The sequence below is a fragment of the Caloenas nicobarica genome, chromosome 6, assembly GCF_036013445.1.
Source record: "Caloenas nicobarica isolate bCalNic1 chromosome 6, bCalNic1.hap1, whole genome shotgun sequence".
Taxonomy (NCBI): domain Eukaryota; kingdom Metazoa; phylum Chordata; class Aves; order Columbiformes; family Columbidae; genus Caloenas; species Caloenas nicobarica.
In genome coordinates this window covers 19,358,504-19,380,011 of record NC_088250.1, presented here as the reverse complement: position 1 = coordinate 19,380,011, position 21,508 = coordinate 19,358,504, and the positions used below count along the sequence as shown (strand labels likewise).

The 21,508-nt window shown below is 38.7% G+C and overlaps 2 protein-coding genes across 3 annotated transcripts in view; one reads left to right on the top strand and one right to left on the bottom strand.

The window, feature by feature from the left end:
• Positions 1–10: 10 nt before the first annotated feature.
• On the top strand, positions 11–9,274 carry SCRN3 (secernin 3). Its single transcript, XM_065638205.1, has 7 exons — positions 11–221; positions 411–592; positions 1,381–1,580; positions 2,240–2,452; positions 5,038–5,200; positions 5,558–5,738; positions 6,510–9,274. Exons 1-7 carry the CDS (start codon positions 54–56, stop codon positions 6,663–6,665), a joined length of 1,263 nt encoding a protein of 420 aa, XP_065494277.1. The 5' UTR covers positions 11–53; the 3' UTR covers positions 6,666–9,274.
• A 282-nt stretch (positions 9,275–9,556) lies between these two features.
• The window catches only part of GPR155 (G protein-coupled receptor 155), a 31,949-nt gene continuing 19,997 nt past the window's right edge, over positions 9,557–21,508 (bottom strand). The window contains exons 10-16 of one of the 2 annotated variants that reach the window (XM_065638204.1): positions 20,425–20,674; positions 19,678–19,779; positions 17,814–17,947; positions 16,158–16,253; positions 15,103–15,167; positions 14,254–14,391; positions 9,557–12,158 (exon numbers count right to left, since the gene is read on the bottom strand). In XM_065638204.1, coding sequence (XP_065494276.1) covers positions 11,936–12,158; positions 14,254–14,391; positions 15,103–15,167; positions 16,158–16,253; positions 17,814–17,947; positions 19,678–19,779; positions 20,425–20,674 — 1,008 coding nt within the window. In that variant the 3' untranslated portion in view covers positions 9,557–11,935. The remainder of the gene's footprint in view (positions 12,159–14,253; positions 14,392–15,102; positions 15,168–16,157; positions 16,254–17,813; positions 17,948–19,677; positions 19,780–20,424; positions 20,675–21,508) is intronic. The other variant, XM_065638203.1, reaches the window with a different exon arrangement.

The window sequence follows — 21,508 nt, the reverse complement described above, 5'->3', positions numbered from 1 at the left end:
GCCCCGCCGCCGCCACCGGCCCCGAGCAGCGGCCGCTGCCCCGCGCCCACAGCATGGCCCCCCGGCCGCCGCCCCGCTCCTGCGACACCTTCGTGGCGCTGCCGCCCGCCGCGGCGGGGGGTCGCGTCGTCTTCGGCAAGAACTCGGACCGGCCGGCGGACGAGGTGCAAGAGATCGTCTACTTCCCGGCCGCCGCGCACCCGCCCGGCGCCAGCCTGGAGGTGAGGGCCCCGCCGCGGGCACGGCGGCGAAACAACCCCCTTCTCGCCCTGTTTTCTGCGTGACCCCGGCCCGCGATCCGAGCGGTTAATCCGGAGATGCTGGGCACGGCGGGGGCGCGGCAGACGGGCCGCCGCGGTGACGTACAGGTGTTCGCAGCGCACGGACGCGGCGGTTCTGTGGCTTTGCAGTGCACGTTCGTGGCGGTGGAGCAGGCGCAGCGGACCCACGCCGTGGTGCTCAGCCGGCCCGCCTGGCTGTGGGGCGCCGAGATGGGCGCCAACGAGCACGGCGTGTGCATCGGGAACGAAGCGGTGTGGGGCAGGGAGGAGGTCGGCGACGAGGAGGCTCTGCTGGGCATGGACCTCGTCAGGTCTGCACGGGCTGTGTCGGTAATGGGTGCTGGACTCGGAACTTTGCTGTAGAACGTTTGGTTTGGGTGATATGGGGAAATATGCACTTTCACTTTTAAATGACACGTCTGTCTCTTCTGCTCCTCTAGCCACGGTTAAAAATAAGTATTTCTTGGCACAGGCATTAGATCTCTGCCAGGAGCTGGGAGCCCATGAGAGGTATCAGGTGCTAGAACAGAATCTGTCAAGGAAATCGTCAAATGTTTTTCCTTCTACATAGTCTATGCTAAACTGAAACAAGGCTCTTAACTAGAGTGCAGCTGGACTTCAGGAACTAGATTTTTTTTTTTTTTCCTAGGGTCTGTTTTTATTTCCCTTTTCCCTCATCTTTCACACACACATATTTTTAAGTTTCAGTCTTAGCTGCATGTCTCCACATAAATAATGCCAGCTTCTTGTGCCTGCCCTACTGGGTGCCGGTGTAACTCACATTAACCCATGGAAGGCAGCCAGTTCTTCTTGGTGCTGTTTCCCCCCCAGTCCAATACCCACCCAGGACTTGCAGACGTTTCCTAAGAGCCCTCTCCCGGCTTTTCTGCATTTCCATTTGGTTGTTTTTCCCCACGGTAAAGACAGAGAGGACCCACTTCAAACAAGCCATGTGAGTGACTTGCTCCTTTCTCTCAACCAGATCATACAAGCATCAGGTACATATAGAGATAGCATTCCGAGTCAGTGTGAATACTCAGGCTGAACAGTTGCATGTAAAGTTTATAGTACCAAAGATAACATCTTCCTTTTGTTTTAGGCTTGGACTGGAGAGAGCAGACACAGCTGAAAAGGCTCTTACTGTCATAGTTGATTTGCTGGAAAAATATGGACAGGGAGGAAACTGTATGGAGAGCCACATGGCATTTACATACCATAACAGTTTTCTGATCGCCGACAGAAAGGAAGCATGGGTGCTGGAGACATCAGGAAAATACTGGGCAGCAGAAAAAGTAGAAGGTATAGATGATGCTCTTAGTTTTAAACATTTCGAATGCAACAACAGTTAGCAGTTCTCCACTTTTCATTTACCATTCCATTAAGGCATCAAACTACCCTCCAGATATGTACCCCTGCCTGTAAATGACAGGATTTGCGTCCTGTGTGTCAGTGTGGAGAGGGCAGCAGTTTCACAGGGGGCTTTTCAGAGTCAGAGGTGGCCACTTCTGCACTTGGAAGACAAGAGGACAGCAAGGTGGTCAGCATGAGAATGACAGCAGTACATATGGTCTTAAGGATGGTGGCAATCGGTGACAATACCATTGGCTGACTGGGTAATACTGCCAGGATAGGTGCACTGGGCCCTGCAGTGGCTGCTTCTTCCAGTGGACTTAGAAGGACAAGCTGTGTCTTTGGAGCTCTAAGAGGAAGAATGGAAAAACGGGAATAACCAAGACAAAACCTGAAATATGATGTTGGCAATAGAAGTAAATGAGTCAGAACTGAGTGGCAATGGCATTTCAATCAGAAGGATACACATAGCCCAGGCCAAAAATAAACCACAGATCCTGTAGGAATCTCTTCAGTGCATAATTTCCTTTAGTAAGCTAATTGTACACAAAATACCAAGAAAAAGCATTCAATGTATTAAAATGGTTCTTTCCTCACCTTACAAACAGGAGGCGTACGGAATATTTCCAACCAGCTCTCTATCACAACCAAGATTGACAGAGAACACCCAGAACTGAGGGAATATGCCAAAAGCAAGGGCTGGTGGGATGGAGAAAAGGAATTTGATTTTGCTGCCACATACTCTTATGTAAATACTGCCAGAATGACCACATCCAGAGGACGATATTGTGAAGGCTATAAACTTCTGAACAAACACAAAGGTATCATTTTTGATTTTTTTTTTAAGATATGCAAAGCATTTTGTGAACTACATTAAATCATAAATTTATTAGACACCTGATATGGGCAATTGCTCACACGATTTGGTGAACCAGAACTTACAACTTTTTGCCTAAAGGAGGAACGCTGACCTTGAAGTCTTCTATCCATTTTTGCCAATTTGTTGATGAGGAAAAATTAAAACAAGGGTCAGATATCAAACACACACACAGCAACAGTAACAACACCGAGAAGTCACATTATGACCAGAGCAATACTCTGTAAGACCTAGCTCTGAAACATTTTGACAAGCTCTATATTATTACTGTACCTCTAAGAAAAACAAAATCAGATTAAAATAGATTCCCAGTGGTTTGCAGCCACAAGCAGAACCTTGTGAACCACTTCAGTCTGGTACCATTCATGCAGGCCTAAGGCAACAGCACAGTATTCAGATACATATCTTGCATTTATTTTTTGAGATTGTTTTTTCATGTTTTGTAGTTTCACTATAACTGCTACTCTAACCTTGCGTAGTCTAATAAAACACACTGAGAGCAGAATAAAAATAATTTGCTGTACTCTAAGCAGGTGCTCCTAATCACTAACTTACTTATATCTCAGACTTCCATAGAAAGAAGCTATTACTTCTCTTCTAACTGTGTCCACCTGGCAGGTTTTTGCTGCATCTGTATTCACTTGCTTATGTGAAGTAATTAATCTGAACCAAAATTATACTGCACCCCTGCTTTTCTTATTTACTTGGCTGAGCTCTGCCAGACCAGGTTTAGCATTTAGTTAGCACATCAGAATGAATTACCTTTTGGTATCCAGCTCTAGTGATCATGTAAATCCTGCATTCATTTTGGGAATTGCAGGTTCTGAATGCTGAAAGCATTTTCATAATACCTGTATTTACTTGTATTATAACAATGCTGAGATTCTATCAGTGTTTTCATTCTAAATCCCTATTTTCAGGCATTTACCTGAGCCATTTTAAAAATCACACTAGGTGTTCAGGTTATCAGGTTTCAGTTTGTTTAGATGTATTTTAAATAGATGCCCTAACTTTTAGCTATTTGGTTTACAGTATCAGTAAAATCACTGGTTTCTTAATCTACCCTTCCCAGCTTTTTCACTCAGTGGCATTACAGTTTTTTTTCCAGGCTGCCTACCATGTGAAGACCATTTTTAGAAAAACATTATTTATATTTCAGAAAACAGGGAATGCATTTCAGGAATACAAAATAACAAAAAAGTCTAGTGGAAAATATGCAATATCTTCTTTCCTGCTGGACAAGTTGCCAGTTTGCAGTTGACAAACTGACTGTTGCTGCTTTTAATTTCTTTGGTTTATCTGATTTGCTGATTTCTTGAATTCCCTGACTTTCCCAGGCAACTGTAGGAATACTTAAGAGTGTTTCCTTGGTGAAATGTAGCGCTGCGTGACTCTCTCCCTATAGGCAATTTAACCATGCATAAAAAATAATATTGGAGACATCTGAATTAGCAGGAGAGTGATTATTTTAAGAGGAAGCAGCAAGTCAGTTTAAAAAAATAATCTTTATGCAGCTAGAACTTCACTGAGGAAAACACTAAAAGATTAAATGGTAGGTGATACCTTCAAGTGAAAAAAACAGTGAATGAACTAATGTTTTTCTGGCATGAGCACGTGCTCTACGGGTTCACCACCTTCGGAAGGAAAACGACTGCAAGTGCTGCCTGTTAGAATACTGCGCTGCCCAGCGATGCCACACCAGCATTTAAGCTTCAGTGTACAGTACATGAACAGCAATGTTATTTGAACAATAGATGCAGAGGCAGATGTGGAAAGGGTTTTGTTTCACCTGAGAAGAAAGAATTATTTTCATGGAAACATTTGGCACTATACCTCACAAAGGCAGTTGCTTAAGGCTTCTTTACAAATGGATGTACTATTGTAGTTTCTGTTGATTCTGAGTATAGAACATGATATTACTCCAGTGCATCCTTTCAACTGTCAACTTGAAGCCTAAGTGCTTTGGAAGGTCAGATGATTAAAATTATAGAAAAAAAAATAGTAGTAACAGCCCTGGCATTTCATTTTCACACACAAAACCCATGCACAGTTATTATTTTTACATTTCCAAAGCAACCTAGTAGCATATTAACTATGCACAAATACCAATAACTATTGTAGTGATTTATCTTGACTTGCACACAGTGCTCAGAAAGTTCAGCCTTTAATCGAAGCTACTAATTTTTATCTGAAAAGTTACTGTGTGAACAACCATTTGCTAGCCATATGTATTTTACATTTCTGGGAAACACCGTGGTTCATTGTACTCCCCCTTTTCTAAGTCATAAATGTTATAGCTCATTATCACTTACTCTTTGAAATAAATACTTTGAGGAAAACAGTAATATTTTCAAGTGTATTGCATATTCAGGTATGCTGTTAGAATGATTTTTTTCTTCCCCCTGCCAACACAGACAAACTAAAATTGGCATTGCTTATCAAAGGAAAAAGCACCAGTTGTAGAACATGCCATTTTGTTGGTGTTATAAGTAGCACTGTGTGTAAATAATTGTATTGTTTCTTAAATAGGATCTATCACTTCTGAAATAATGATGGAAATTCTTCGTGACAAAGAGAGTGGCATTAATATGGAAGGTGGATTTATGACAACTGGAAGCATGGTGTCTGTGTTGCCTCAGCAGCCTCATCTGCCCTGTATTCACTTCTTTACTGGAACTCCAGATCCTGCGAGGTGATGTAACAGCAAGTAGTTAGGATAAAAAGTTGCAAATATCTAAATGAAAAGTGTTGCAATTTGTCTAATTATATTCCTTTTTGCCCTTTTTTTTTCCTTTCCTGAAAAAGCACAATCAGAGGAACATAATGTACATTATGTGCATGAATGCTGTTTACCAATCTACTTAGTAAAACACTGCTATGACATTGACTTAAACATCGGTTAGAAGTTTTGGTTGTTTTATTTTTTTTAGACTTTTCTTTCTTGAAAGAAGGAATTTGAAGAATGGGGAAAAATACAGCAATCTACTGACTTGACAATTTTAACACAACTGTATCAGTAAAGGATCTCTGTTCTGTTTTCTCTTTCTAGGTCTGTATTCAAGCCTTTCATTTTTGTGCCCAATATTACTCAGCTATTAAAAACTAGCTCCCCTACATTTGGTCATGATGATCCAGTTAAGAAGCAACCACGTTTTCAGAATAAGCCAGATCGAAGACATGAGCTCTATAAAAAACATGAAAGTGCTGCTGTAGTTATGGAAACTATGAAGGTATGTTGATTAAATTAGATTTCAGTGCAAGCAGGTGGTTTATATAAGCTCCTTCCTCACATTTTGTTAATGTGATACTATTTAATGCACTTTGATGGATTGCGAAGAACATTGTAGCGCACCAGAAGCCCATTGTCTTGGCATCTGGCAGGCACATGTTTCAAACACTAAAAATTGCACCTAGCGCTGTGCTGTACCCCCAGACAAGTATCTGCACTGCTCGTCTTGCAAAGCAGGAGGCCACACATACCCTGCACTAGTCAGATAATGGGGAAATGCTTGAGCAGCTGCAGGTAGATACACAGGTCCTCATGCTTCAACCTCTCCAGGACACGAGGTGTGGGCAGGGAGGAGGACCCGCCTTGTGCCATGGCTTGGGAGGGACTGGAAAGGAACCAAGCCCACAAAGGTAGCTGGACACAGGGTGAAGCAGGGAGGTAGTTGCTTACCTTTAACAGTAGCATCTCTCCTGTTTACAGATACATGTTCTAAAAAATAAGACACGTGCCTACTTGAGTTTTGGTAGCATAAATACCTAGAGTGGCTTTAATTTTATTTATTTTCAATCCATCAGACAAGGATGCAGGGAGATGAAGTGACTCCTAGATATTAGGAAAGATATCTAAGAAAACCTTGTGGTGCTAACTTCTGCCAACACAAACTTGTACCCTAGAATCCATTAAGAGGTTAAAATAAGGTCAGTAGAACAGAATTTTGTTAGGGCGAATACTTTGTATAGTTTTAGTGAAATACGAAAGTTTCTTTTTGCAGGACAAAGGTAAAGAGATGCTGAAAGAGATACAGGAGCTGGAGAAACAGAAGATCAGTGAAATGGAATCAATCCTGCAAAATGGATGTCTTGACGTTACCCAAGTGGTTAACCTTTTTCCACAGTGTGTAGAAGAAGAACTCAAAATATATAGCTAAAACTGCCATTTGGATGTGGTAAAATTCAGTTTTATGATTAAATCTTCTAATTAAGTGGTTATATAGATTACATCTTATTTTCAAATACCAGTTAGCATGGACAGTTTTAAAGATGTGGATTCATATTTGGGACAAACAGCTTTTGGTTGTACGAAGTAATTCTGAAAAGGCTCTCAGGAGCTAGGCAGTGGTGTTGTATGTGGCATAAAGCTGTCAGCAGAGATTGATTTCCTCAACAACAGATGCAATTAGAATGTAATGGCTTGGCTAAACTGCAGAACCACCCCATCTCTAGATGAAGAACATGAACCTAGATTTGGAGAACTCCCTTCTGGTGTACACACATGTAGCTTTTATAGTCAAGATAATCATAGCAGAATTTCACATTGCCTGAATTAATATGGCCATGCTGAAGGATGTTCTAAAATGTAGAAGCTATTACTTTAACAGAATAAAAAAGAAAGTGATATGCAAGTCAAGTAAGACTGATATTCAGCTGTTTGATAAAACCATTCTAAGATAAGTTTCATATATGAACATTCTATTCCTTCAATGTAAAATGAGGCAAAGAGTTCAAGGTATATTAAAACCAAATCACAGTATTACCATGATTTGTTGTGAAGTCAGATTACATGGAATTCAAGAATGCAAGCATCCTGTAAGTTACCGCACAGTTTTCACTTCCCTGTTTTACCTACCCTGACACAAAAAAATTAAATTCTTTACATACAAAATCATTATTGTCAAATTAATTCTGCAATACACTTTATAACGTAGCGTGGGAGTTTTTTGAATGTTCTTGAATTGTAACCTTTTTAAATCGCGCAACTAGAAAGGAAGAGGTTGGGGTACACAACTATATACATGTACTTAGCAGGACACTTAAAAGGACTTTTAAAATTATTATACTTCATATAAAGCCTTTTAACCATGACTTGTCTTGCCCAAATTACCAGACTATGGAGTTGATTTAATCAAGCTTTTTGCCCTGCCAGGAACTCTTCCTCCCTGATCCTAATTAGAAGTAATGATCAATATGTGCCACTGCTTTTATTATATCTCTGGCAAGGGACAAACTGAGCAAACAACAAAGAAAGAAGATCCTGACTTTGCCACATGACCAAGCAGGATAAAAAGTATGGCTGGAAGGTAAAAAAAAAAACAAACACAAACCAACCAAACAAAAAAACCCAGCACTTCTGCAAAGCTTCAGAAGAGAACACGTAAGATGAGATGGAGGATTAGAGCTGCAGTAGCAGTTTGCGACGTGACACAACATGCCCACAGAAAGAGCCAGCAGAGCACAGAAAGACCATTCTTTGATGATTTTTCTACATTGGGTCAGTTGGGAGAATCGCCTCAGAGGCTAAAGATGGACTGTACACATGCAGTTTTCTCATTTTGTAAACTGTTCTGACGCCTCACTGGCAAAAAAAAGCAAGTATAGGCAAACAGCTTGGCAGAATTTTTTCTTCCTGACCCTACAATGAAAGTAGAAGTTAATTTGAGATACTGTGTTCATATCCACAGCAAGAAACTCATGGGTCAGGAAAGGTTCTTGAAAGTTCCAGTAATTCTGTGCACCAACTGGCAGTGGCAAGTAAGACTGAGTACCAGGTAGGACTGAAAGTGAGCTGGAGTTGACTGAACCTTTTGTTCCTGTGCTGCCAACAAAATTTCTTAGAAGTTCAATAGTACAGTAGATGTTAATGAACTGGAAGGTATATTTAATTATATTTTGCTGCATTTACCTGTTTTCTTCATGGATGTTTATATCTGACAATCAAGTCTATCTTTGTCCTATTTTGGATCATCAGCTGTTCCACACCAGCTCTTTGATAACTTTAAAGCAGCAATAAATGCCAGGTAAAACTGTGCTGAAAACCAAGCTGTGAATCAAGTTTAGAAGTGGCATAGCAAAACAAGAGAAACAATTTTATGCTACAATGCAAATACAGTGAAGTTACACAGGAATGAAAGCAGTCAAGGTGGTGGAGCAGGCCTTTAAGTGAACTTCTTGGTCACTTAATCATGGGGTAGCAATTAACCAGGTTAAGCATGTCGGTCCAGTTGTAATACAGGCAGATACAGTCCAACTGTTCCTCTAGTTCCTGTGCTACAGGATACAAAGTAAAAACAATGTGATGTGTGGAGACAGATCAAGTGATGGCCAACATACTACAGGATATTTTGGTACCTTTTTCCCCCGGTATTTCATCCTCCTAGAACACATGCAGCGTAAAACCAGAAAATTAAGATGAGATCAGGAGGCATAAATAACCCTCCCTCTCACAACCATATCTTAAAAAAGAAAAAAAAAAATCAGAACGTCCTCTAGAAGGCAATCTTTGCACGCATTTCATCTAAAAGCACATCTTATAGCTTATTTTAAAAGATCTAGAGCTTTATCAAGGATCGCTATTAAAAAACCTGTATTAAAATTGCTACCTGATATCCACCCCTGTCCATTGTCACCATGATTTTGAGGTGCGTACTAGAAAAAACATCCAGTGTTTCACTGGAGACTCCCTTGGACTTGTTCAGTGCATGTTTTCATGAAACTATAACTTCCAGGTTAACTGAGATTTATCCCAAACTCATCAACCTTAAAAATAAAAGAACTCATTGCACCACTGGCCGCATCTTTAAAGCAAAGCTATTTCTAACCACCAAAAAGGCACACATCAGCTGTTGACATACATCAATTTGTCAACATTTTAAACTTGTCCATGCTCCTTGGTGGAAGGAAGTATTCATCAGATAAATGAGTTATTTAACTTTCTAAAGCTATTAAAAGTCTATTCTTAGCTTCCAGAAGTATCCAGTGATTTAAAAATAGATCATATCCTGTATTTCATTCATAGTTTCTTTAGTCTATTTATTAACCATAATAAACTCTCATCAGAATAATGGGTATGATAACAGCAGTCACAATGTTATAACAGTTAACCTAATAGAGTTTGGTGTCAGTTTTTAATTAAAGGCGTTCTCTTCACTAGATTTGTACCAGGGAGCCTTCTCTAGGCAGAAATTTTGAGCAATTTCTTACTTAAATATGTTGTGTTCAAATCTAGGGAATGGCAGAGCCAGTATAAAAAGGGAGGCAAGGGCAGGACTTCATGATGAAAATGAGAAAGACAAGAGTGCAAGAGCAACGACTATGCACAGGACTGTAAAACTGACCCAAGATCAATTTCTTGAACATTTTAAGAATTTAAAAAAAAAAAATAGTGCCTGGTAAATAGATGATAATGTGAAATGCTCCTAAAGATCTGTTTCGGCTGTTAGATGAAAACTGGTATCTTTGTGCGAACACCCATTAACAAGTCCTCTGCCTACTTAAAAAGCATCAAGGGTAGATTTAAGAAATATGAAATTTGAAACCCAAGAACCACTTTAACAAATCTCTCAGAAAAATACAGTTGTCATAGATCTTGACATGCACACATAACCCTTCCACACCTCACATCACATCAAAGCTCAGAACTCTGAAATCAATTAACAGATTTATTGACAAGTTTCAGTGTTTAGAAGCCAGACATAATCACGGCTTCTGCTCTTAAGTCAAGTAGATCTAATTATTCGAAAACATTTCATGTAGTCATCCTCAACAATTTTAACAGAAATACACTATTGTTTTCCGTTGTGGCCACCACCTGATACAAACATGGATTACTTTGTTGCTGGAAAACATTAAAATATGTCAGTTTGTATAGCACACACATGCAGTAGGATTTAGTTATGCTTCTGTGCAGACTGCAGATATTTTTCCAATATAAGTCTTGCATGGAGTTATAGCTACCATAAGACAACTGTCTCTTGAACGGTAGTTTATGCTGTTAAAAATCACTTTTAATTCTTAATACAAAGTAGATGCATAAGTAGCTATAATAAAAACCTGTGTACTAAAAAAAATGAAAAATGAAGGGAAAGACTTTTACAAAAAAAGGATGAGAAGAGTTATACATATGCTTGAGCAAACAATTTTTTTTTTTACTACCTGGGTTCCTCTCCCTCACTAGATAAAAATTTTATGTAGACATACAAATGCCATTCTTGCAGTTTTAAAAGGGCAGCGTAATGGCTATCAGATACTGCAGTTTGTCTTTAACATTTTCAAAATACTGCAGAAGACACACAGATTCGCAGATTCTGCCTGCAGTGCACAGGAATCTGAATGACACTTAGAGTAACTATTTAGACATTGTAGGGGGATACCTGAGGCTTATTAGAAACCCGTGTTAGGCAACTTATACTAAAATTTTAGGATCTTTAGCTATTCTAAACCCTAACTTGGATGTTCAGTTAGGATTCTCTATATAATAGATTTAAAAGTCATTGCACTTCATTTAAAAGGTTTTATGATTCGATAAAATTTTTCATCTTGGCTTGCACAGGTATCCAAGGCTTCCATAACATCTTTATTTGAGGCCAGCACTTCTGAATGAAACAGGAAAGGCTGATTTCAGAAGATAAACCTCTACTCTTGACAAAGCTGTAACTACCATGATAAGGCAAAACTTGAAAACCAATTGTTTGTATGAAATTCCAATATATTATTTCCTGACTTGGGGGACTGATGAGTATTTTTATATGTTTTTAAGATTTGTTAAGTTTGTAAAAAAACATTATTTATTCCACTCTATATTTCCTCAGCTTTAATCCTCCAATATTGGAATCATCTCCCAATGATTCTACTTTTACAAATGGAGTATTTTATCTTTAAGGGAGAAACAAACCACCTGATCTGAGGTGTAAACAGCTAGAAAAAGTTCCTGGTGTTAGACAAGAGTAGAGTAGTAAAATCTGGGGTATAATAGAAGAAATTGCTTCTATTAAGTCAGAGAGAAGCTTAGCCATAAACTGGAATCAATATATCATCACAGTAAAACATGGAAAAAATACAGCAACATTAAAAATACCTCTCATTCATGCTTTTTTTTTTTTTCATTGTGGCACCAATCACTAAAGCTGCTGTTATAATGCCTCTATAATACGACAGGGACCTATTGGTTTACAATTTGTTTTGCTCAAAATGGAAAAAATGCCCTAAATCCAGAGCATCTTGTTTTGTTCTAGTTGCATTCTGGTTGGAACACTCACTAAATATCACTTGCTATCATTTCCTTCAGAACAGACATAAGTAGAACCACGTCTCTTAACTTCCCAAGAGAAAATAACACAATTCTCTGAGAGCCCTGAGAAAGAAATATGGCAGAGGAGAAGGTCACACTCACCCCAACTGCCTGTCCTCTGCCCACACGCTCAGCTCAACGGCTCTCAACTGCAACTGATCTCTTGGGAATAAAGCGGTAATACAAATATTCATCCCGAAATTCAAATTCATTGGTAATATGCTGGATGACGCCTCCTTTCATCAGTCTGTCTCCGTACATCACAGCTTCACCACGGTCGGAGGCCAGGCCAACTTGCATGAGCCAGTTCACCAGGTCACAGCCAAAGAAGATGCCGGTGGAGATCTGAGCACCACACCTGTATGTCAAAGGAATGATTCACCCACATGTTCTGTAAATCTGGTATCACCACTGCACGATGGGGAAAGGCAAGGAAAAACAGCAGGAAACAAGGAAAGACATCATGATAGTTAAGAGCACGTTAGAAGAGAACTTGCAAGTTTTGTGTATGAGGGACATGCCAGTGTTCACTACCTTTTCCTACAGACACTTCACCGAGAAGCAAAATGTACCTACAAAGTTACTTAGGCTTGTGTAACAAACTTCAGTGAACATAAGTAGCAATTTTCCTAAAACCACACAAGAGGTAATTTTATTTCTTGGATACTTACTTGCCATGTACTCATTAACATGACCATTTCTGCAACAAAATATCTGATTTGAGTGCAGCATGCCCTCAACAACAGGAACTCAGTCCGCTCTTTAATTCCATTTCTCTACAGCTTTAAACAGACACTGTTTACAAATATTGTAAACAAAAAACATTTAACTTGCATATCTGGTTAAATATTTACCACACAGGCAGTACTAGGCATAAACAAAACCTTTGCAACAAGACTAAACTAATTTTCTTTTACATATTTATGAGGCAGTGCCACTAACATCTACCTATTTGCAGTAAAAACAACATTCAGAATTTACCTGCAGCAATGAATGTTTCTGGTTATCTAAGATCTGCCCTATGGGACCCATGCACAGGGTTTCTGAAGATGATTAACAGCTACACAAGACAGCACAAAGTGAACTTCTTTGTCTATTTTTTTAAGTTAAAAGCAGCAGTAACATACAGTGTTAAACATCCATTAGCAGAGAAACAAAAATTAAAATAGATAAAAGCCATGATTACAAGGTCTCAGTTACAATATGTTTAAATCAAACATGACAGAACTCATCAAGTTAGATGAATGTCTAAAATAAGAAGATAAATGCTTACTTTTAACTCACAAGGAGAAATAAGACATGAAACTAGTTCTGCACAAACACAATATTAAAACAATGAAGCAACAAATGTCAGATTTTGATGTATTCTTAAGGTGATATGTGATTTAATAAAACACAAAACCCAAGCAAATGAACAGCCCAAAGCCTAAGAAACCACAATAGCAGCAGCAGCAGTACAGGAAACACAGCTGTATTTCAAAACAAACATTTTCTGTCTGGCGCAAAAGAAGCAAGTCCTTGAACTGACGTAGTTCATTTTTCCTAAATGGATAACTTTATTATTTTATTTCTTACGGAACATTAGTGACTTCTGAGGAGACTGAACAGAATCATGATGCTGTCAAAAAACAGTTCTGAAATGTGGTTTTGGACTATCTGGCCATTAAAAGATCACCCCATCCTGCCAAACCATTCCTACTTAAAAGCTCACCTAACACGAAAAGAAGTGTCCTGTTAGGACAATTCTCTGTGTCTCCATTTCATACAGTAAATATTTCAATAAAGACAGAATTTTTTTCTTGTTCCTGCTGCTTCTGTCTGCATTTCTCTTCTCATCCACCTCCATATACCTGGATACATAATCCTTGATTTGAGTATCATAATCTGCATCTGAAAGCTTTGCTGATCTCAAAATTGAGGCTTAGGCCTCACAAGAGGAATGAGCAAAAGAAATTGTATGAACTCGGCTGGAAAGGTCCTATAATCTCACATATTGAGCGGCCTCTGAGTACACGCTGACATCAGTTGCAAAAGTTTTGCCCCCTGTAAAAGCTATTTATTAGTAAACATTCAGTCACATAAATACTGACACCTTCTTAATCTCAAAACATAACAAATGAAGTGTCTCAAGTTTGGCAAAACTCATAGACATACATACACTCTATACAGGTATTATGACGGACATTTCTTAAAAAAAATATTTCCTCTCCTGCACTCCAGGTAAATGCAAAAACTGGGGCCATGGCTTTATGATAGAAAACTTTTTATAATTTATATGAAATCTGGATGGGATAATCCGCTAACTTGCACCTCAATGTTTCAGTTTGAGACTAAAAACATTTATCTGTTCCTGCTGAATTCTTAATCCTCACCCACATTAAACTGCATTTCATTATTTCCAAGAGGTAGCTATGACTTTTGTAACATGTTATATGTGCAGGGAGGAACCTTACCTTCTGCCTTTGACAATGTTTTTGACACAATGATCTCTGTGATAATGGACAAACTGTTGACAGGTCATCCTGATTTCCTCAGGCACACAGGGATCTGTATGCACTGCTGCTTCTCTTCCTCCCCAGAGAAATCCAAGCCTTAAGAAAGAAAAAAGAAAATAAATTAAAAACAGCAAATCAACCAGAAGCATTTTTAAGGACACGGCAAATAACAGAACAGAACTCATAGGAAGCTTATGACAACTGTTTCAGCGCCCAACGCTTTATATGCAATCTTCCTCATAAACTTGTATGGCCTTTGAACACTGAGAGGTTTTATTCTAAGCTCAGGCAAAACTAAAGACAGAGAGTAGCTGGGAGCCAGCTTTAGCTGCTGGGCTCACACCGCAGGCAGCCAGCCGAGTGAAAAATGGCTTTGTACAATTTAGGCCTTCACAGTGAGGTACCAATGCAAGTGTCCATCCACACAAAGTACTTGCATGAGGTTATGAATCCAGGACTTTAAAACAGCGATGTCAGAATCTGATTCAGTGTTCATATCTAAGTTTTACTTTACAAGTGAAATTATTTCTGAAGATCCATCATCTCACTGATTCAATCACATACTTCACCATCATTTGCCAAAGGTTTTGTCTACAGGGAGCCTGCGGGATTTGTGTCTTTGGGAGTGTCATTAGGACTCATGCATGGTGAACTGCAGTTAGCTCTCCATAACTGGGAGAGAAAAGAAATTTGGAAGATCAAACAAATAGGAAATAGAATGCAATGGCACCGAACACTCGGTATCCTTTAAAAATTATTATTATTAATCATTAAGTTTATAGGTGTAAGCATAAAGATTATATTTACCTTCGTTTAAATGGCAGAATGATTAAATGCTTATCTAAGCCAAAAATACCAAAACAAATGAAGCCCTGGAAGAAAAAAAATATAGAAAAACAACATTAAGCAAACACTTTCGTTCCTAAAGGACAGAAATAAAATGTTAAAAACTCATTGCTAAAACACACATGAAAAGTATCCCTCTTCTCTAGATATCATTCAAAATGCATTTTGTTTCTGCTTTGATTTTTCATTTGGGCCTTAAAAAGATTAACACATAACAGTTCATCGAAGAAACTCTTCAAGAAACAGCTCGGTAAATCTAGTGCTGTGACATGCCACCTGAGCCCTAAGACATCCTTACATAGCCAGTCACTTAAATCAGTTTTTGTTAATGTCAAGAACAGAACTGACTTATTGTAATTTGAATGCTAAAACGCTCTCTAGTTAATTCATTTTTCTGTGCTGCTTTTGTATCATAACTAATACCATTACTTGACAGTGCAGCACATCTTGTAGGCACACCTGTCCATGGGTCCGTAAAACATTCCTCTAGTACGGATATTAACGCTGCCTTGCTTTCACCTCCGTAGGTAACCAAGCCACCTTGTGTCAGTTTGCACTGACACAGGCTGTGTGCAGCTGGAACTATTACACATTTAATTGTCAGCTGTTAGTTACTGGTGTGGTAACTGAAACCGAAGAGATAATAACAAAGCCTTATAGCAAAAGTATCCATGTAGCCATGTTGCACCTATTGAGATATACTGGTATAACTCCACAGAAGTGACACTGGTAAAGCTTTCTGGTACAAGTGAAGCTAAAATCCTACTCAATTTCCACAGGCTTTTGGCATTCTGTTGTCATTTCTACCTTTTAAAGTGTTCATGCACACACAAGACATGCATTACGACGAGAAAGTTACAAAAGCAAAAGAAAACGATTGAGGAAAAAAGGCAAAAACAACATAAAGAGCTGGTGACTTCAGCATCATTTGAGGACTTCAATTCACAGTGCTTGTAAGAGCATCTGCTGCAACAGCCACTAAAAAAGCCGTTTTCAAAACAAACATCGATAAGTACCTGACCAAAATTAAACACAGCACAGAAGAACTGCAATTCCACATATAGTCTTCCAGGCTCTTGATTGAACAGCCACCACAAACAACTGGAAAGATTCTGTTAAGAAAGGAAAAAAAAAAAAAAAAAAAAAAATCAACACAACAAATCCACAAATCTAACCTGACCGTTAAAAATCAAGAGCACTTTCTTACTCTTCACATGCTAATAGATTCTTACACAATTTTGACTGTCTTTATTTAACAAATGATTCAGATAAAGACAAATAAGAGGGAAAAATCACCCTAAAATATCATTTTAGTTTGATTTAATAGCTGGGCGGGTTGGGGGAGGAAGAGCTTGTTTGTTTTTAAACAAAATAATGCAAAATATACCAGTGTAGAGGTCCTGGCCCTTTAGATATTTACAGAGGAACTTGCCTTAAGCATAATTAGGTATTCAACCTAACACAGCCAATATTAGCCCAGACAGACTGGCAGTATTTGTCTTCAGGCCTGTTAAGCTGAGACCAGTGCTTTCTGCATATTTTCTGCATAGCTAAGATTGTGTTAAGCTGAAGCACATACCACTTCAGCTATTTTAGCTGCCTGACAGAAGGAAAAACCTCCAAAGTTAACCCCTTTGGGTGTGAAAACGAATTCTTTAATGTAACTGGTCACATTCCATCATATCTGTGTAATCATTCAGATATGACTGAAATAGAGGCTAACATTTGGGACACCTCTTAAACACAGAAGAGGTAAAAAATATATTAGAATGGAATATTTGTCACAGGAAATTTGAGAGGGGGAAAATTTCCATTTGGTAATTTAACAGAACCTGAAAAGCAACGCTAGCAGCTATCACACTACATAGTTGTGCCACACTGCTCTGCTTTGCAAAACTACATATTTGTGCCATAGTATTTGCCGTTTCAAATAAAGATACTTTCCCCCCATTGTCATACACAGGAAGCTCAACTTCGAGCATGACATTCAAACAGAGAGAGTTGTTTCTCATCTTTGTCACAGTTAAACATTCAAATTGTAATATATCTCTAATACATTACATTGTGGCACTTCACACTTTTACACAGAGCAGTCACCTTCACAGCTGGGATCTGGTCTGTAGTCACTCTTGGCAACACCAAATTAGTTACCTTGTCTCCAAACCACCACTAAAAGCAACAAAACCACATTTTTCCATTTCAAATAAAGTCTTACATTATTCTTCATTACTGAAGAACCTCAGAGAAATCCAAGTTCCAAATATAAGCACAAATGGAACAATTTCTGTACAGTCTCCTTCAGAAGTAGAATTCCCTTTGTATTTTTAATTACTTATTGTCTAGGGAAGAAGACTAGCTCGAGAAAAATGGGAAGATGGGCGGTAGTGATGAATTAATTACCAAATGATATAATTCCATTCTTTTTCCCTTTAGGGTTCTCTAGTGTCGCTTGCTCACTAACATCATCAATCTTAATTTGCCTTTATGATGTGGCACAGAAAAATTAATTTTATGATATCCCTCTTCCAGTAAGGGACCAAAATAAAGCCTCTAATTTATTTAATGAATGGTTACAAGAGTAATTGGAAGATTTTTACTGGACTGTCTACATAGCTTTCCTAAAAATCATTCCAGCTCCCTGAGTTAAATAACATGGGAAAAAAAATATTTACAGCAAAGAGGCCAACAATCAGAAGTAAGCACAGCAGCACATGTCTGGCCAGCTGTTTGTCTTTGGTCTGTAGCAGCTGTTCTTCCTGAGCCAACACGCAGGTTTGAGCACTGCAGTGACTCACACACTGATCAGCTGAAAAACAAACCAGAATTTTTTCATTAGTTCATTTTTTCATTATGAACTCCATGAGCAAATCTGTTAATGTAACTTGTTGAGTTAAATTACCTTGTCAGCATCTGTATTGAAGTCACATACACAAAATTTAATATTAGCTTTGGCAATAATCTCTTCAGACATCTATTCTCAGATGAAACAGTAGTTTGTGCTCCCAAAATGAAGAAACTTTTTGCCCCATAACTCTTCTTTCAAAGGTTTCATGCAAACTTAGGTTGTGGTTAACATTTAGAAAGTACTACTAGAAATAATGAAAAAATAGCCATTTCTCAGAATAGTTTTTAAACCTAGAATTAATTTCTGGAATAATTATTTCAAATATACTATCAGCTCTAATGTTTTTACTCTGTATCTCAGTGTTGTTGAGCTCTAGATCAACCAACCAACCATATTTATTTCAGTTCTGTGACTGTATTTTTAACATGGTATATCAGAACACTGTCATAATTCTATCAATCAAAAGGCCCAAACACAGAGAACGGATGCTTGTCTCCCAACTAGAGAGTCCTAAGGAATTCTGAGTATCTTCCTCTAGATGGCAGTGAAAAACTTCTTGGCAAGGACATACCTAAGGATTTGCACCAGATATCTGTCAAAGCAGTTCAACGGGATAGCAGAAGCACTAGAAATTATTGCACAAGTGTATCCCTTACAATCTGCTTTTATTGATTTATAGGCTTGGAGTGTTCACTCAGTATATCAAAAAAATTTCCACTCAATCATAAGATATTTTCCATCTTATCTTTTAGGATAAGAAAATTAAACTGGCCTTCCGCTATCACTGGAAGGCATTCTTACGAAGCTTGTCTGAATTACTTAATAGATGAAATAGTTGGCAATAGGCAGAAAGCTTGCATTTTGCAAGGGGAGACATAACTGTTTCGGTGTGAAATATTTAGATTTGTTGAAAGTTATGTTGCATCCAAACAAAACATAAGGCTATAAACTTCCTTGTTAAGGATGAAAACAACACCACAAGCAAAAGAAAATAGGAAAAAAAGGTTGCACTGCAGCTAGCTTTGATTATTGACAGCGATGTATTTTGAGAATGGGCTGAGCATGCAGTTTTCCACCAGGTGCTGAACAGTCACTTTGATCCATTTTTTCTATTTCAGTGACTCCCTCTGGGGCCCCCGTGCTCAATTTTCTCCATCTCTCTCCCCTAGACATGAGCAGTACAGCAGCATGGACACTTGATCTCATCTGCAGGAAGTGCTTGCTCCTCTAGACCTCATTCAGGTTTCTCATTCAAAACCTGTGCATGATTAAAACAAAGGCTTCAAAGGCCTTATTTTAAAATATACAAGATGTGAAGATGAGAATGTACAGAAGTGTGTTTAAGTTGAAATCTTGAGGCAATGCAGAGTTACGCATTCAACTTCTCAGCATCCAAACAAGGCAATGATGGAGAGGCCTGAATGCTCAGAAGGATGTGTTCAAGCAGCTTAGTGGTAAAGAAAACAACTCAAAACAACTGTCTATCTTGAGCACCGAAAGATTACTAATCACTATTAAGCAGAAGAGAACAAACATGTAACATATTGCCTAATACTTGCATTTAGTATGAAACATAAGTTGTCTGGGTAGAGTTGTGAGAACAACAGCCCAAACAGTTTCTTTCTGAGAATAACACACAAATGTTGTGGAAGAGTTTGTAATACTAAAACAAGGAGACACTACTGCTTTACCTGTCTCAATTGGAGGAACCTTGCTTTCAACAGCACTGGACGCTGCTTTACTCTCTCTAGCACCGCATAATTCACCATTTGTTGTTTGACAAGAACAGCAACCTATTAAGCGTATACAGAAACAGGATAATTAGCTTCCTTCACTACCATAATTTATTTTCCCAGTAGAACAATATATTGTATACAGCTTTAACTATTACGCTCAAAAATAACCCAAAAGGAGAAAGCATGCTTAATTTTTCCAATTTCCTGAGAGGATAAATGGGTCACACTACTGATACATAGAAATAGTTAACATAGCACTACCACTGCAAAAGCAACACAAGTACTTTTAGCTAGAGAGAAAACACGCATGAGGTGATCAAAAAGGTACAAGCAAGGAGGATTAGAAACACATTGAATAGCAATGCTGCAGGTATACAATTGATTCTCAGAGAGATGGTTTAGTGGGTAAACAACCTAAGTGGACGGCACCTATCGCATCCTTATCAAGATATCACTACTTACATAAAAACCATACACATGCTTTTTTTCCTGTCTACTTCCCTCACCCTTATGGTGATAATCACCAAACTTTCCTTAGAAACATAAACCTAAATCCTTGTGCAGGTATATATAGATTTTCTTCTGTCCTAGCATAACACTTGAAGGTGTAAACAACTGTCCTTCCCAGGTCAGAATTAACTTTGGAGCATTATTTTATTGTAGCCTGAGCCATTTATCCTTTTACAAATTTACTTTCTCTACCTCTTTCTGTAGATGGCTGTGGAGAAGATCCTGGAGAATGCTGTGCAGAAGATCCTGCAGAAAGCTGAGGCCCAGTGGCTGAAACTCGATTCCCTTCTCTCACTTCCACTTCAACCCCTTCTACCTGGCTACGTGGTGAATATGGGTTCAATACCTCATAGCTTGACTCTTGCCTGTTTCTGTTCATGCACATAAGTGAGATACCTGACATCAATATACTGATGAACAGGATCACCGCTGTGGTAATTATCTGTTAAGAGAGCAAAGAAAAATACACTTAAATACAAAATAAAGGAAAATAGTTGCATATATGTGTCTGTCTAACTTCTGTACTTTCCCAAATATACTAACAAATGCACCTGAATAAGACCGAGTTTTCTGTATTTGCTGTTCTTGCATCTTGTGGCACTGAAAGAGTAATTAGTACGAGACTTAATTTTCCTTGCCTGAGTAACTCAGCTTTTTTATTTGTTAAGTAGGGACCCCTATTTCCCATGCAATTCAAAAACATCCCTTCATCATCATCATCATCTTTTCCCTCAGGATCATTAGTGCTCCAGTTTAAGTTCTGTTCAGGTGCCTTTTAATTCCAAAGAGGAATGTGCTCTTGTCACCCTCTGGCACAGCTCTAATTTCCACACTTTTGCCAATGGGGAGCATGCTGTTAATTAACCTTTCCTTTTAATCATTTGCCATGATACCTAGAGTCCACTGTGAGGCTATTTAATACTTGTGGAAGCACCATATGGATAATACTGAGAGACTCATAGCCACTCTATTCATAAGAAAGACAGAGGAAAAACATGACAAATATCTGTGCTAGTGCACTTTACATTCTCTGATAAAAGGAACTATTTATTGGTAAAAACAGTACTTCAGGCTCAGGGACTTTCAAGCCGTGATTGTGCAGAGAAGTCTCCCATCATGCAAGCAGTTATTGCTACACAGGTAATGTAGATCCTATCTATTACAGACCAAAACCCATTAATTAGCTATTGGATGGTAACAATTTTAGATAATTATCAAGCAAGACTAGAAATTATTCACCAGGAAAAGGGCTCTGCAATTCATTACCACTCCCAAG